This window comes from Taudactylus pleione, unplaced genomic scaffold (genome assembly GCF_031769625.1).
Source record: "Taudactylus pleione unplaced genomic scaffold, aTauple2 ptg000129l, whole genome shotgun sequence".
Lineage (NCBI taxonomy): Eukaryota > Metazoa > Chordata > Amphibia > Anura > Myobatrachidae > Taudactylus > Taudactylus pleione.
Window position 1 is genome coordinate 19968307 of NW_028284531.1, and position 17285 is coordinate 19985591.

General features: G+C 46.8%; 1 protein-coding gene across 2 annotated transcripts in view; it reads right to left on the reverse strand.

Annotated features, from left to right (window-relative positions):
* Positions 1-17285, reverse strand: part of CFAP161 (cilia and flagella associated protein 161) — a 90449-nt gene that overhangs the window by 54806 nt on the left and 18358 nt on the right. For both annotated transcript variants that reach the window (XM_088473022.1, XM_088473021.1), the window contains exon 3: positions 15778-16016. In XM_088473022.1, coding sequence (XP_088329148.1) covers positions 15778-16016 — 239 coding nt within the window. The remainder of the gene's footprint in view (positions 1-15777; positions 16017-17285) is intronic.

Here is a 17285-nt window from a genome sequence, read left to right on the forward strand (position 1 = left end):
GCTGTAACCCCCGAAAGTAAACTCCAGTCCAAACCAAAAAAAAAATTATTTTCTGTGTTTGTGAATTGTGTGCGCAGTAGCCGCACGTGCATCAACAAAGTAGTGCCAAGCGTGCGCCTGTGTCATAAGTAAAGGGCCGGCTGGCTTGACCGTTAAGGGTGCTGTAACCCCCGAAAGTACACTCCAGTCCAAACCAAAAAAAAAATTATTTTCTGTGTTTGTGAATTGTGTGCGCAGTCGCACGTGCATCAACAAAGTAGTGCCAAGCGTGCGCCTGTGTCATAAGTAAAGGGCCGGCTGGCTTGACCGTTAAAGGGTGCTGTAACCCCCGAAAGTACACTCCAGTCCAAACCAAAAAAAAAATTATTTTCTGTGTTTGTGAATTGTGTGCGCAGTAGCCGCACGTGCATCAACAAAGTAGTGCCAAGCGTGCGCCTGTGTCATAAGTAAAGGGCCGGCTGGCTTGACCGTTAAGGGTGCTGTAACCCCCGAAAGTACACTCCAGTCCAAACCAAAAAAAAAATTATTTTCTGTGTTTGTGAATTGTGTGCGCAGTAGCCGCACGTGCATCAACAAAGTAGTGCCAAGCGTGCGCCTGTGTCATAAGTAAAGGGCCGGCTGGCTTGACCGTTAAAGGGTGCTGTAACCCCCGAAAGTACAGTCCAGTCCAAATCAAAAAAAAAATTATTTTCTGTGTTTGTGAATTGTGTGCGCAGTAGCCGCACGTGCATCAACAAAGTAGTGCCAAGCGTGCGCCTGTGTCATAAGTAAAGGGCCGGCTGGCTTGACCATTAAGGGTGCTGTAACCCCCGAAAGTACACTCCAGTCCAAACCCAAAAAAAAATTATTTTCTGTGTTTGTGAATTGTGTGCGCAGTAGCCGCACGTGCATCAACAAAGTAGTGCCAAGCGTGCGCCTGTGTCATAAGTAAAGGGCCGGCTGGCTTGACCGTTAAGGGTGCTGTAACCCCCGAGAGTACACTCCAGTCCAAACCAAAAAAAAAATTATTTTCTGTGTTTGTGAATTGTGTGCGCAGTAGCCGCACGTGCATCAACAAAGTAGTGCCAAGAGTGCGCCTGTGTCATAAGTAAAGGGCCGGCTGGCTTGACCGTTAAAGGGTGCTGTAACCCCCAAAGTACACTCCAGTCCAAACCAAAAAAAAAATTATTTTCTGTGTTTGTGAATTGTGTGCGCAGTAGCCGCACGTGCATCAACAAAGTAGTGCCAAGCGTGCGCCTGTGTCATAAGTAAAGGGCCGGCTGGCTTGACCGTTAAAGGGTGCTGTAACCCCTGAAAGTACACTCCAGTCCAAACCAAAAAAAAAATTATTTTCTGTGTTTAGCCGCACGTATATATCAAATCGATATAACATAAATGGAGGACCAAACTTTCTCCGATAAAAATAAAATAGAGAAAGATCAAGAACCACTTCCTCCTAGTGCTGAAGCTGCTGCCACTAGTCATGACATAGACGATAACATGCCATCAACGTCGTCTGCCAAGGCCGATGCCCAATGTCATAGTAGAGGGCACATACAATCCCAAATGGCAAAGTTCAGGAAAATGACCTTGAAAAAGACATTTAAATCAGCTGAAGAGAAACGTAAACTTGCCAATATGCCATTTACGACACGGAGTGGCAAGGAACGGCTAAGGTCGATCCCTAGTATGTTCATGACTAGTGGTTCAGCTTCACATGACGATGGAAGCCCTCCTCCCACTAAAAAAATCAAAAGAGTTAAGCTGGCAAAAGCACAGCGAAGAACTGTGCTTTCTAAGAAGATATCACAAATCCCCAAGGAGAGTCCAAGTGTGGTGGTGGTTGCGATGCCTGACCTTCCCAGCACTGGACGGGAAGAGGTGGCTCTTTCCACCATTTGCACGCCCCCTGCAAGTGCTGAAAGGAGCACCCACAGTCCACTTGCTGATATGCAAATTGAAGATGTCACTGTTGAAGTACAACAGGATGAGGATACTGGTGTAGCTGGCGCTGAGGAGGAAGTTGGCGAGGAGGATTCTGATGGTGATGTGGTTTGTTTAAATCAGGCTCCGGGGGAGACAGTTGTTGTCCGTGGGATGAAAAAGCCCATCACGGTCATGCCTCGGCAGAAGACCAAACATTCCACCTCTTTGGTCTGGCAATATTTCTATCCAAATCCGGACAACAACTGTCTTGCCATATGTACCATATGTAAAGGTGAAATAAGTAGGGGTAGGGACGTCAACCACCTAGGAACATCCTCCCTTATACGGCACCTGCAGCGCGTTCATAAAAAGTTACTGTCAAGTTCAGAAACTTTGGCTAAGACCGTAAGCAGTCCAGGGACACCTAAATCCCGTTGTCCTGTTGTATCCAAGCGCCTGCAAACCACACCGTCAACTCCCTCCTCGTCAATTTCCTCCTTAGTCAGGATCGGAAGTAGTCCTGCAGGCCATGTCACTGGCATGACTGACTCTCCTATCCGGGATTCCTCTGGAGGATCCTGCATTGCTACGCCTACTGCTGCCGCTGCTGCTGTTGCTGCTGCTGGGAGTCGTTCATCATCCCAGAGAGGAAGTAGGAACACCACTACTTTTACTAAACAATTGACCCTCCAACAGTCCTTAGCGAGGAGGATGAAGTACGACAGCAGTCATCCTGAAGCAAAACGTATAACTGAGGCCTTGACTGCTATGTTGGTGTTAGACGTGCGTCCGGTATCCGCCATTAGTGCAGTGGGATTTAGACAATTGATGGAGGTAGTGTGTCCCCGGTTCCAAATCCCGTCTAGATTCCACTTCACTAGGCAGGCGATACTGTACAGAAACGTCAGAAAAAGTGTCCTCAGTGTCCTGAAAAATGCCGTTGTACACAATGTCCACTTAACCACGGACATGTGGACAAGTGGAACAGGGCAGACTAAGGACTATATGACTGTGACAGCCCACTGGGTAGATGTATCACCTTACGCAGCAACAGCAGCAGCGTCACCAGTAGCAGCATCTCAGAAACGCCAGCTCGTTACAAGGCAGGCTACGCTGTATATCACCGGTTTCAGTAAGAGGCACACCGCCGACAACCTCTTAGAGAAACTGAGGGAAATCATCGCCCAGTGGCTTACCCCACTTAGACTCTCCTGGGGATTTGTGATATCTGACAACGCCACCAATATTGTGCGGGCATTAAATCTGGGCAAATTCCAGCACGTCCCATGTTTTGCTCACACAATAAACTTGGTGGTGCAGAATTTTCTGAAAAGCGACAGGGGCGTGCAGGAGACGCTTTGGGTGGCCCGAAAAATTTCTGGCCACTTTCGCCATTCAGCGACTGCGTGCCGAAGACTGGAGCGCCAGCAAACACTCTTGAACCTGCCCCGCCATCACCTGAAGCAAGAGGTTGTGACGCGGTGGAACTCAACCCTCTATATGCTTCAGAGGATGGAGGAGCAGCAAAAGGCCATACAAGCCTATACATCCACCTATGACATAGGCAAAGGAGGGGGTATGCACCTGACTCAAGCGCAGTGGAGAATGATTTCCGTATTGTGCAAGGTTCTCCAGCCCTTCGAACTGGCCACACGTGAAGTCAGTTCAGACACAGCCAGCTTGAGTCAGGTCATTCCCCTCATCAGGCTTTTGCAGAAGCAGCTGGAGAAAGTGAAGGAGGAGCTAAGACGGAGCGATTCCGCTCGGCATGTGGGACTTGTGGATGAAGCCCTTCATTCGCTTTGCCAGGATTCCAGGGTGGTCAATCTGTTGAAATCAGACCACTACATTTTGGCCACCGTGCTTGATCCTAGGTTTAAAGCCTATGTGGTGTCTCTCTTTCCGGCCGACACAAGCCTGCAGAGGTGCAAAGACCTGCTGGTGAACACACTGTCAGCTGAAGCGGAACGTGACACGTCAACGGCTCCTTCTTCATTTTCTCCCGCAACTGGGGCTGCCAGGAAAAAACTTAGGTATCCTAAGCAACCCGCTGGCGGTGATGCAGGGCAGGCAGGACCAAGTTTGGACATCTGGTCCGGACTGAAGGACCTGGCAACAATTTCTGACATGTCTACTGTCACTGCATATGATACTGTCACCACTGACAGAATGGTGGAGGATTACATCGGTGACAGCATCCAAGTAGGCATGTCAGACAGCCCTGTACTGGCAGGAAAAAGAGGCAATTTGGAGGCCCCTGTACAAGCTGGCTCTATTTTACCTGAGTTGCCCCCCCTCCAGTGTGTACTCCGAAAGAGTGTTTAGTGCAGCCGGGAACCTTGTCAGCGAAAGGCGTAGGAGGTTGCTTCCACAGAATGTGGAGAAGATGATGTTCATCAAAATGAATTATCAGCTCTTCCAGGGAGACCAGCCTCCAGAAGGTACAGAGGGACCTGTGGTGGTGGATTCAAGTGGGGACGAGTTAATACTTTGTGAGGATGAGGATGTACACACTGAAGAGGGTGAGGAATCGGTGGATGAGGAGGATGAGGATGACATCTTGCTTCCGTAGAGCCAGTTTGTGCAGGGACACATTAATTGCCAGCTTGTTTTGTGGGGGCCCAAACGAACCAATCATTTCAGCCACAGTTGTGTGGCAGACCCTGGCGCTGAAATGATTGATTTGTTAAAGTGTGCATGTCCTGTTTATACAACATAAGGGTGGGTGGGAGGGCCCAAGGACAATTCCATCTTGCACTTCTTTTTTTTCTTTGCATTATGTACAGTTTGGGGCCTAGTTTTTCTAACTGCCATCCTGTCTGCCACTGCAGTGTCACTCCTAGATGGGTCACGTGTTTGTGCCGCCCACTCGTGTCGCTTAGCATAGTCATCCAGCTACCTCGGTGCAACCTTTTGGACATGAAAACACTATTGTGAGGTGTGAGGTGTTCAGAATAGACTGGAAATGAGTGGAAATTAAGGTTATTGAGGTTAATAATAGCATAGGAGCAGAGAAACCAACAAATTCTGTGATTTTAGCTGTTTTTATGCTTTTTTAAAAAAAAATACAGATCCAAAACACAAAACCCAGAACCCAAAACACGGAAGGGTGGTTTTGGCAAAACCAATCCAGATCCAAAACACGAAGAAAGATCCAGATCCAAAACCAAAACACAAAACACGAAAAGTGGCCGGTGCACACCCCTAATATATATATATATATGCAAACACACAACACATGATATCATTGGATATACTAAGCACATCCTCTTTCTGTCTCTTTACTGGCCTGACCAAGACTTCTGATGAATATAATCTCACGTAATAGATAATTCATACATATTGCACTACATTTTATTTATGAGCCGGCATGACAAAGCCAGGTTTGTACACACCTTTATTCAGTGTGTGACCCATCCTTAGCAGTAATCAACTTTTTTGTATTCAATCTCCTGCATTATATTTGAGGAACTGTGGGCCTGATTCAGAGCCGGACGCTCTGACCAGAGCGCTCGCTCTGAATCAGGGCCCTCCTACCTAACAATGGAGCGGCCTCTTGGACGCTCGCATAGCTGTGGGTGACCATCGGGCTTGCGACGGAGACCCTGCGGTAGGGTCTCGCTGTCGCAAGCCCTGGAGTGATTTTGGCTCTATCAGAGCCAAAATCACTCCCACTGACATCACTACTGATGTCAGTGGGGCTGGCTTCAGCCGGTAGGCGTTCCCATGGGAACGCCTCCGTCTGGCAGCAACGCCCCCGGCACGCCAACCAAAGGGGGCTTGCCGTCAATCAACATCGACAGCACGCCCCCTTTGGTGCGAGACCCGGAGCGACGGAGAGCCCATCGCTGTCCGAGTCTCGCGCATGCGCACAACGGAGCTCCCTCCGTCGTGCGCATGCGCATTGGGTTAGCATCGACCAGCTTGCGAGCGTCCTGCGCTCGCGAGCGGGTCTGAATGACCCCCTCTGTGTTCCATTCCTCCTTACAGGACTGCTTCAGTTAATTATTGCTTATATACAGCACTTAGTCACACAACAGCATCTCTAAGGCTGGATACACCTAAAAGACCAGCAATCTTGCCGAATGTCATGGCAATTACCCTTCGCTCCTGACTATGCAAGATTTACGGTACACACTAGGCAGATTTAATGAACGACAGAACGATCACTCGTTCTGTCCTTCATTAAACTACACAGCCCTGCATGCCATATTGTGTGATTGGCTGTGCTGAACGGCCAATCACAGGAGATTGCATGCGACCCAGAGGAGCATGCAATTGCAGGTACACATTAGACGATGTGTCTGATATAAAGTTCTGATCCACCTCAAAACTATATATTGGACGATATATCGTGTACCCAGCGAAAGGACGCTGAAACTCAGACTTTGACTTGGCCATTCCAAAAACGTCTTTTCTTTTTCAGCCATTCAGTAGTAGAATTGGGAACATTGGCCTGTTGTTCTATAGAATTTCAGCCAAGTTCCAGTTGTTGGTACAGATGGCCTCACATTTTCCACTAGAATACTAGTATAAAGAGGAGTTAATGGTGGACTTGATTACATTATATCCAAGTTCGAAGGCTATGAAGTGGGCCAAATTAATCACTCCTCCATCATATTGCCTGGCTAATGGTAAGAGATTCTTATGATGATGCATTGTGTTTGTCAAACAAGTGCTGTGCATTAGAACAAACAACTCCATTTTGGACTCATCTGTCAAGAGACCATAATTACAGAAGTTTTGTGTTTTATTCAGTTGACCTAAAACATACGGCAATTAGAAACTAGTTGATAGGCCCTTAACTAGACATCTGTAGAGACAATGGCAATATTTAATAAGGGCCCACGAGGGGCACAGCCATCACCCCAAAACCCTCTATCAAGCGAGCCAAGAACACCCCACTCTCCCCAGCCTTGCCTTGCTACCACATTCATGTCAGGGCTGTGGATCCACTTTGCACTGGCTAAGCATCAGTGATTTCACACATTATGCTTCAGTTCTTCCTCCATCTCCTTCTTCCAGTTTGGTATGGTTATAGCTGGCTTTCTCGAATACCCTCTACACCAGAGGTTCTCAAACTCGGTCCTCAGGACCCCAAACAGTGCATGTTTTCCAGGTTTCCTCACACAATCACAAGTGAAATAATTAGCTCCACCTTTGAATCTTTTAAAATGTGTCAGTGAGTAATGAATACATCTGTGCACTTGCTGAGTGACCTTAAAAACGTGAGCTGTGTGGAGTCCTGAGTACAGAGTTTGAGAACCACTGCTCTTCACAATCCCCACTGTTGCTGCTGAACCACACCAGCTGTGGGTCCTATAGCAGCTGGTCTCTGCTGCTCAACCCTTGTTTATACAGTCTTTTTCGGATGATGGAAACATGAACTTTAATATTTATTGTGCTTTATGTCCATGCAATCTGACTCCTGGGATGATTGATAACTGTCTTGAATACTTTCTTTTCATAAATGAGCTTTTTCACTGTATAATGATCCTCTAGAAGTTGTTTGGAAAGGTTGGGTACGGGAACTCGATGGTCAGAATACCGTCTGTAGCATCCCGATGGTCAAATTCCCAACTGATTTTGGTAAGTATTTTAACCCAAATCTTAACCCTTAACCTAACCGTCCCATCCCACAACCTAAGCCTAACCCTCCCCTCCCACAGTCTAACCCTTACTCTACCTCTACTGCCTAGCCCTAACCCTATTACTTACTGTCAAAATCTGTCTGGATTGTGACTGTCGGAATGCCGCTGTCGGCAGTGAGATTCTGACGGTCGGGATCCTGACTACATCCCGTTTGGAAATGGCTTTATTAAACGTTCCAGACTGATGAGCAGTAACTGTTGCCTCTCTTAGATCATGGAAGATGTCTCACCACAAACCTGGATGCTCCAGATAGAGCTGCCAAAAGTTTAGCTTTTAAACAGAGGTGGAAACACTTCAATTAGGTGCAATTAATTTGGCAGCACCTAGCTCAAATTACCATATTTCATGATACTGAATCAGTTTCGGTGAAATTACTTTTTCACACATGGCTCCTTCATATTGCCTTATTGTCTTTGTTGAATAAGTAATAAAAAAAAAATCTATTATGGGTTATTTGTAACACGAGGTTACATTGATCAAATTAACATTTTAGGACTTAGTGCCTGATTCAGAGATGGACGCAAAGCCAGTGTTTAAGCAGTTGAGTGGATCACACTGCGCAACAGTGAAAATGTTTCCGACATGAATGTAGATACCTCGAACCGATTTCACCATGAGAAGAATAAATATGGCATTTAGAACTCTTAAGTAGCACTTGGTACCAAGATATAGTCCATTTATGATGATGTTTGTCAAACCTGAATACAGGAATGCTGAGTCCCTGTAGGCCATGTAGTCATTGTAGACCATGTAGTCACTGTAAACAATGTAGTCATTGTAGGTCATGTAGTCACTGTAGGCCATGTGGTCACTGTAGCCATGTAGTCTCTCTAGGCCATGTAGTCCCTTCACTCTAGGCCATGTAGTTACTCTAGGCCATGTAGTCACTTCAATCTAGGCCATGTAGTCACTGTAGGCCACGTAGTCACTGTAGGCCATGTAGTCATTGTAGGCCATGTAGTCACTGTAGGCCACGTAGTCACTGTAGGCCATGTAGTCATTGTAGGCCATGTAGTCACTGTAAACAATGTAGTCATTGTAGGTCATGTAGTCACTGTAGGCCATGTGGTCACTGTAGCCATGTAGTCTCTGTAGGCCATGTAGTCCCTTCACTCTAGGCCATGTAGTTACTCTAGGCCATGTAGTCACTTCAATCTAGGCCATGTAGTCACTATAGGCCACGTAGTCACTGTAGGCCATATAGTCACTGTAGGCCATGTAGTCCATGTAGTTATTGTAGGCCATGTAGTCACTCTAGACCTTGTAGTCACTCTAGGCCATGTAGTCACTTCACTCTAGGCCATGTAGTCACTGTAGGCCATGTAGTCACTTCACTCTAGGCCATGTAGTCACTGTAGGCCACGTAGTCACTGTAGGCCACGTAGTCACTGTAGGCCATGTCGTCCCTTCACTCTAGGCCATGTAGTTACTCTAGGCCATGTAGTCACGTCATTGTAGGCCACGTAGTCATTGTTGGCCACATAGTCACGGTAGGCCACGTAGTCACTCTAGGCCACGTAGTCACTCTAGGCCACGTAGTCACTCTAGGCCATGTAGTCACTTCACTCTAGGCCATGTAGTCACTGTAGGCCATGTAGTCACTTCACTGTAGGCCATGTAGTCACTGTAGTCCACATAGTAACTTCACTGTAGGCAATGTAGTCACTGTAGGCAATGTAGTCACTGTAGGCACTGTAGGCCATGTAGTCACTGTAGTCACTGTAGGCCATGTAGTCACTGTAGGCCATGTAGTCACTCTAGGCCACGTAGTCACTTCACTCTAGGCCATGTAGTCACTTCACTCTAGGCCATGTAGTCACTTTAGGCCTCATAGTAACTTCACTGTAGGCAATGTAGTCACTGTAGGCCATGTAGTCACTGTAGGCCATGTTATGTCCATCACAATCCTCTGGTTGATGGAAGCAAAATTCTTCTGCCCCCGTTAAACATTACATTCGGGCTTATGAAGATATATTCCATTTATGATGATGTAGGGGGATTTTATTAAATAATAGGGAATTTTGGCATTGAGAGAATATATAGTTTGTCAAACCTGAATACAAGAATGCTGAGTCACTGTAGGCCATGTAGCCATTGTAGGCCATGTAGTCACCGTAGGCCATGTAGTCACTGTAGGCCATGTAGTGTTTAAAAAAATGTCCATCACAGTCCTCTGGTTGATGGAAGCAAAATTCTGCTGCCCCCGTTAAATATCAAATTCGGGCTTATGAAGAACTTTGTAAAGAGGGAGAAGCTTTCAAGTACCTGAGACTAAAATTTCCACTTCTGAGCAGGGCTGCCATCAGAAATTCTGGGGCCCGGTACTAACAAAATAGACAGGGCCCCTGCCCGGGGTATAAGGCAGAGTGGTGGATAATGTGGGTGGAGCTATAGCAGGGGTTTTGCCTCAATTGGTGCAAAAACCAGGGATGGCTAGGCATGGGGGAGGGTGTTTGTCAAACCTGAATACAGGAATGCTGAGTCACTGTAGGCCATGTAGTCATTGTAGGCCATGTAGTCACTGTAAACAATGTAGTCATTGTAGGTCATGTAGTCACTGTAGGCTATGTGGTCACTGTAGCCATGTAGTCTCTCTAGGCCATGTAGTCCCTTCACTCTAGGCCATGTAGTTACTCTAGGCCATGTAGTCACTTCAATCTAGGCCATGTAGTCACTGTAGGCCACGTAGTCACTGTAGGCCATGTAGTCATTGTAGGCCATGTAGTCACTGCAAACAATGTAGTCATTGTAGGTCATGTAGTCACTGTAGGCCATGTGGCACTGTAGCCATGTAGTCTCTCTAGGCCATGTAGTCCCTTCACTCTAGGCCATGTAGTTACTCTAGGCCATGTAGTCACTTCAATCTAGGCCATGTAGTCACTGTAGGCCACATAGTCACTGTAGGCCATGTAGTCCATGTAGTTATTGTAGGCCATGTAGTCACTCTAGACCTTGTAGAGACTCTAGACCTTGTAGTCACTCTAGGCCATGTAGTCACTTCACTCTAGGCCATGTAGTCACTTCACTCTAGGCCATGTAGTCACTGTAGGCCATGTAGTCACTTCACTGTAGGCCATGTAGTCACTGTAGGCCACGTAGTCACTTCACTGTAGGCCACGTAGTCACTGTAGGCCACGTAGTCACTGTAGGCCTTGTTGTCCCTTCACTCTAGGCCATGTAGTTACTCTAGGCCATGTAGTCACGTCACTCTAGGCCACATAGTCATTGTAGGCCACGTAGTCACTGTAGGCCACGTAGTCACTCTAGGCCACGTAGTCACTCTAGGCCACGTAGTCACTCTAGGCCACGTAGTCACTTCACTCTAGGCCATGTAGTCACTGTAGGCCATGTAGTTACTTCACTGTAGGCCATGTAGTCACTGTAGGCCACATAGTAACTTCACTGTAGGCAATGTAGTCACTGTAGGCAATGTAGTCACTGTAGTCTCTGTAGGCAATGTAGTCCCTTCACTCTAGGCCATGTAGTTACTCTAGGCCATGTAGTCACTTCAATCTAGGCCATGTAGTCACTCCAGGCCACGTAGTCACTGTAGGCCATATAGTCACTGTAGGCCATGTAGTCCATGTAGTTATTGTAGGCCATGTAGTCACTCTAGACCTTGTAGTCACTCTAGACCTTGTAGTCACTCTAGGCCATGTAGTCACTTCACTATAGGCCATGTAGTCACTGTAGGCCATGTAGTCACTTCACTCTAGGCCATGTAGTCACTGTAGGCCATGTAGTCACTTTACTGTAGGCCATGTAGTCACTGTAGGCCATGTAGTCACTTCACTGTAGGCCACGTAGTCACTGTAGGCCACGTAGTCACTGTAGGCCATGTCGTCCCTTCACTCTAGGCCATGTAGTTACTCTAGGCCATGTAGTCACGTCATTGTAGGCCACGTAGTCACTGTAGGCCACGTAGTCACTCTAGGCCACGTAGTCACTCTAGGCCACGTAGTCACTCTAGGCCATGTAGTCACTTCACTCTAGGCCATGTAGTCACTGTAGGCCATGTAGTCACTTCCCTGTAGGCCATGTAGTCACTGTAGGCCACATAGTAACTTCACTGTAGGCAATGTAGTCACTGTAGGCAATGTAGGCACTGTAGTCACTGTAGGCCATGTAGTCACTGTAGTCACTGTAGGCCATGTAGTCACTGTAGGCCATGTAGTCACTCTAGGCCACGTAGTCACTTCACTCTAGGCCATGTAGTCACTTCACTCTAGGCCATGTAGTCACTGTAGGCCACATAGTAACTTCACTGAAGGCAATGTAGTCACTTTAGGCACTGTAGGCCATGTAGTCACTGTAGGCCATGTAGTCACTGTAGGCCAATTAGTCACTGTAGGCCATGTTATGTCCATCACAATCCTCTGGTTGATGGAAGCAAAATTCTTCTGCCCCCGTTAAACATTACATTCGGGCTTATGAAGATATAGTCCATTTATGATGATGTAGGGGGATTTTATTAAATAATAGGGAATTTTGGCATTGAGAGAATATATAGTTTGTCAAACCTGAATACAAGAATGCTGAGTCACTGTAGGCCATGTAGTCATTGTAGGCCATGTAGTCACCGTAGGCCATGTAGTGTTTAAAAAAATGTCCATCACAGTCCTCTGGTTGATGGAAGCAAAATTCTGCTGCCCCCGTTAAATATCAAATTCGGGCTTATGAAGAACTTTGTAAAGAGGGAGAAGCTTTCAAGTAACTGAGACTAAAATTTCCACTTCTGAGCAGGGCTGCCATCAGAAAATCTGGGGCCCGGTACTAACAAAATAGACAGGGCCCCTGCCCGGGGTATAAGGCAGAGTGGTGGATAATGTGGGTGGAGCTATAGCAGGGGTTTTGCCTCAATTGGTGCAAAAACCAGGGATGGCTAGGCATGGGGGAGGGTGTTTGTCAAACCTGAATACAGGAATGCTGAGTCACTGTAGGCCATGTAGTCATTGTAGGCCATGTAGTCACTGTAAACAATGTAGTCATTGTAGGTCATGTAGTCACTGTAGGCCATGTGGTCACTGTAGCCATGTAGTCTCTCTAGGCCATGTAGTCCCTTCACTCTAGGCCATGTAGTCACTTCAATCTAGGCCATGTAGTCACTGTAGGCCACGTAGTCACTGTAGGCCATGTAGTCATTGTAGGCCATGTAGTCACTGTCAACAATGTAGTCATTGTAGGTCATGTAGTCACTGTAGGCCATGTGGTCACTGCAGCCATGTAGTCTCTCTAGGCCATGTAGTCCCTTCACTCTAGGCCATGTAGTTACTCTAGGCCATGTAGTCACTTCAATCTAGGCCATGTAGTCACTGTAGGCCACATAGTCACTGTAGGCCATGTAGTCACTGTAGGCCATGTAGTCCATGTAGTTATTGTAGGCCATGTAGTCACTCTAGACCTTGTAGTCACTCTAGACCTTGTAGTCACTCTAGGCCATGTAGTCACTTCACTCTAGGCCATGTAGTCACTGTAGGCCATGTAGTCACTTCACTCTAGGCCATGTAGTCACTGTAGGCCATGTAGTCACTTCACTGTAGGCCATGTAGTCACTGTAGGCCACGTAGTCACTTCACTGTAGGCCACGTAGTCACTGTAGGCCACGTAGTCACTGTAGACCATGTCGTCCCTTCACTCTAGGCAATGTAGTTACTCTAGGCCATGTAGTCACGTCATTGTAGGCCACATAGTCATTGTAGGCCACGTAGTCACTCTAGGCCACGTAGTCACTCTAGGCCACGTAGTCACTTCACTCTAGGCCATGTAGTCACTGTAGGCCATGTAGTCACTTCACTGTAGGCCATGTAGTCACTGTAGGCCACATAGTAACTTCACTGTAGGCAATGTAGTCACTGTAGGCCATGTAGTCACTGTAGGCCATGTAGTCACTGTAGGCCATGTAGTCACTGTAGGCCACGTAGTCACTGTAGGCCACGTAGTCACTCTAGGCCACGTAGTCACTCTAGGCCACGTAGTCACTTCACTCTAGGCCATGTAGTCACTGTAGGCCACATAGTAACTTCACTGTAGGCAATGTAGTCACTGTAGGCAATGTAGTCACTGTAGGCACTGTAGGCCATGTAGTCACTGTAGGCCATATAGTCACTGTAGGCCATGTAGTCACTGTAGGCCATGTTATGTCCATTACAATCCTCTGGTTGATGGAAGCAAAATTCTTCTGCCCCCGTTAAACATTACATTCGGGCTTATGAAGATATAGTCCATTTATGATGATGTAGGGGGATTTTATTAAATAATAGGGAATTTTGGCATTGAGAGAATATATAGTTTGTCAAACCTGAATACAAGAATGCTGAGTCACTGTAGGCCATGTAGTCATTGTAGGCCATGTAGTCACCGTAGGCCATGTAGTCACTGTAGGCCATGTAGTGTTTAAAAAAATGTCCAACACAGTCCTCTGGTTGATGGAAGCAAAATTCTGCTGCCCCCGTTAAATATCAAATTCGGGCTTATGAAAAACTTTGTAAAGAGGGAGAAGCTTTCAAGTACCTGAGACTAAAATTTCCACTTCTGAGCAGGGTTGCCATCAGAACTTCTGGGGCCCGGTACTAATAAAATAGACAGGGCCCCTGCCCGGGGTATAAGGCAGAGTGCTGGATAATGTGGGTGGAGCTATAGCAGGGGTTTTGCCTCAATTGCTGCAAAAACCAGGGATGGCTAGGCATGGGGGAGGGGTAGGGGATGGCACAGGGCAGGGAACACTGGACAAGAGGGGGCAATGGGCTGGGAAGGATGGACTGGGGTGGCAAAGAGCAGGAAAGGCTGGTTGGTCTAGGGGGGCAAAGGGCAGTAGGAGAGGGGCAGAGAAGGCAGGCTGGCTGGCCATGGGGAGGGGGTGCAGGGAAGACAGGCTGACTGGCTGGACTAGGTGGGGGGTGCAGGGAAGACTGGCTGGACTGGGGGAGGGGCAAGGCAGGGAAGTCAGGCTGGCTGGACTGAGGGGGGTAGGGAAGGCTGGCTGGACTGGGGAGGGGCAAGGCAGGCTGAATCGGGCGGGGGGGCAGGAAAGTCTGGTTGGCTGGACTGGGAGGGGGGAACAAGGGAAGACTGGCTGGACTGGGGGAGAGGCAATGCAGGGAAGGCAGGCTGGCTGGACTGGGGAGGGGCAAGGCAGGCTGGCAGGACATGGGGAGGGGGAACAGGGAAGACAGGCTGGTTGGCTGGACTAGGAGGGGGGCGCAGGGAAGACTAGCTGGACTGGGGGAGGGGCAAGGCAGGGAAGGCTGGCTGGCTGATCGTGGGGCTGGGCGCAGGAAAGACTTGGCTGGAATGGACTGGGAGGAACAGCGCTGGCTGGCCAAGAGAAGGGGGGGCACAGGGCAGGGTCAGCATACCTGCGTTCTCCTGTCCTGAGAGAGATTGGGCCCGGCTAGCTGCGGCGAGCAATGCACCGGGTGGCAGGCAGGGAGAAAGAGAGCATCAGCGCTGTGGAATTCAACTATGGAGTCAGACTGGAGCCGTCCGCCAGCATCCGCGCCACTGCATCATTTGAACTACGCAGCCGACCGCGAGCCAATCCACAGCTCGCGGAACGGCAGCCAATCAGTAGCGGCCGCTCCTGATTGGCTGATAAGGAGCTGCTGCTCCTGATTGGCTGCAGCTCCGTGAGACAATCACAGCTCACGGCCGGCTCCAGTACGTACTACATAGTTGAAATGCCACAGCGCTGATTCTTTCTTTTTTGCCTCTGTCACCCGGGCCCCCCCTGTCTGCGGGCCCGGTACTAGAGTCCCGGCAGTCCCTCCCTGATGGCGGCCCTGCTTCTGAATGATGCTAAAGAGGGATGGGATCTTTGTTGGTACATACATTTTTTAAGGATGAAAACTTCAACCGAGTCCTCCAGGTTAATGAGAAAGCGGCCTGAAAAGCCTTTTAAATGTGTTGTGCATGGCTTCTCGGGTAACAGAAGAGCTGGATACTATGTTGAGAGTGTGAAAAACCTTCTAGAAAAGTATCATAAATTTGGCTGCAACATGACACTCAAAATCACGGTGAGCGATTCGACAGAGACATTTCAGCAATGGAATGAAGATATCAAGGTAGGTGGAATACTTCTATGCTAGTTAGATAATAATAAAATTGACAATTTTGGGGACATTTTTGGTGAAAAAACATTAGCCGGTTAAAAGTGTGACAACTGCTCACAAACCAAAGTGAACACTTACTATAGACCCCTATAGCAGGGGACATTACACATACCTTGTAACCACAAAAGCATTTCTGCCACATGGTTTCACATTGCTGCTGGCGCTGACCCCACATGGCGCAGTTAGGTGGCTCTTGAAATGTATTGCGCTTTCATCTGGGTTTGCAGACAGGGTGAAGTTGCCGAATACTGGGGATGGGTTACTTAATGACTGCTCACTATTCTCAGGATTGAGCAGCATGACCACATCACCAAAATGAAGAAGTCCATCCTTGGAAATGGAAAGCTCTGCCTGAGATGTAGGAGACAAAGATGATATTAATTAATTACACAGTTCCAAAAGACTAAATAAGTTATTAGACCTCATGTACTGGTTTTAGATCTGGAAACAACACTCAGACAGATTTAGGAAGCTCTAGCATTAAACATCAAAATAAGCAATATATAAAATGTAAGCCCTTAACTAGAACAGATTCAGTCAGTTAGATTCATGATAAAAAATCAAAACAAAAAAACAGCTGTATAGTTCCTGGGGTATTCGGATGATAGGTCTACAATAAAAAGGTAGACAGTTAATGGGTCAACATCAGAAGGCCGACAGTCAATAGGTTGATAGGGTCAATAGGGTGACAGGGACATTAGGTTTGACAGATAACAGATAATTGGTTGACAGTGACTTAGGTTGACAGGTTTAAAAGGTCAACATTCAAATGGTCGACACAAAAAAAGTTTGACACATTGTTTTTCATAATGTTTAGGGTTAGTATTAGGGATAGGTTTAGGGGTTATGGTTAGGCTAAAATAAAAAAAAAAGTAATGTGCCAACTTTTTTGTGTTGACCATTTGAATGTCGACCTATTTAACCAATTGCCTGTTGACCTAATGTTCTGGTGTCGATCCATTGACTATCTACCTTTTTATTGTAGATCATTCATTCCACTCACCTTTTCTGGTATAGGTAGATTCAAAGTAAATATTAAATAAATATCAGTACCAGCGTATTAATCAAAAAAGTCTTTGTTAACACTGATTACATACAAAAGTGTTTATGTAGGGAAAGAAAAGTACTCTCTTTTTGATGGGGCACAAGTTCTACCAAATGAATATAACTTTTATTGTATTTGTTAAAAAATAATCCGTAAAAGGACTTGGACAAAGACAGACAACATTTACACATGTAAGAGAGGCAGAGGTAGCCTCAAGTGAAGAAAAAACTCAAAAATGTATCTATGGATACCGCTGAGATCAATTAAGTAATTATATCAAGGTGAAAAAATTGTATCAAATTAAATACACTAAATTGAAAGGGATATGATCCCTTAATGAAGTCTAGGTATACACACACCGTAAATCAATAAAACACACACTACAATTAGTTCTATTACACTCTAAATTCAATAAATCCCTTATGTACAGATAAATTTACAATGATGGATAATGGCAAAGCATGAAACAAGAAGGGATAAATAATAGGTATTATTGATATTGACAAGACTAACACTCCAAAAAGATTTCCTGAAAATCCCAAACTGGGTAAATCATAGCCAATGATCCATAGCAT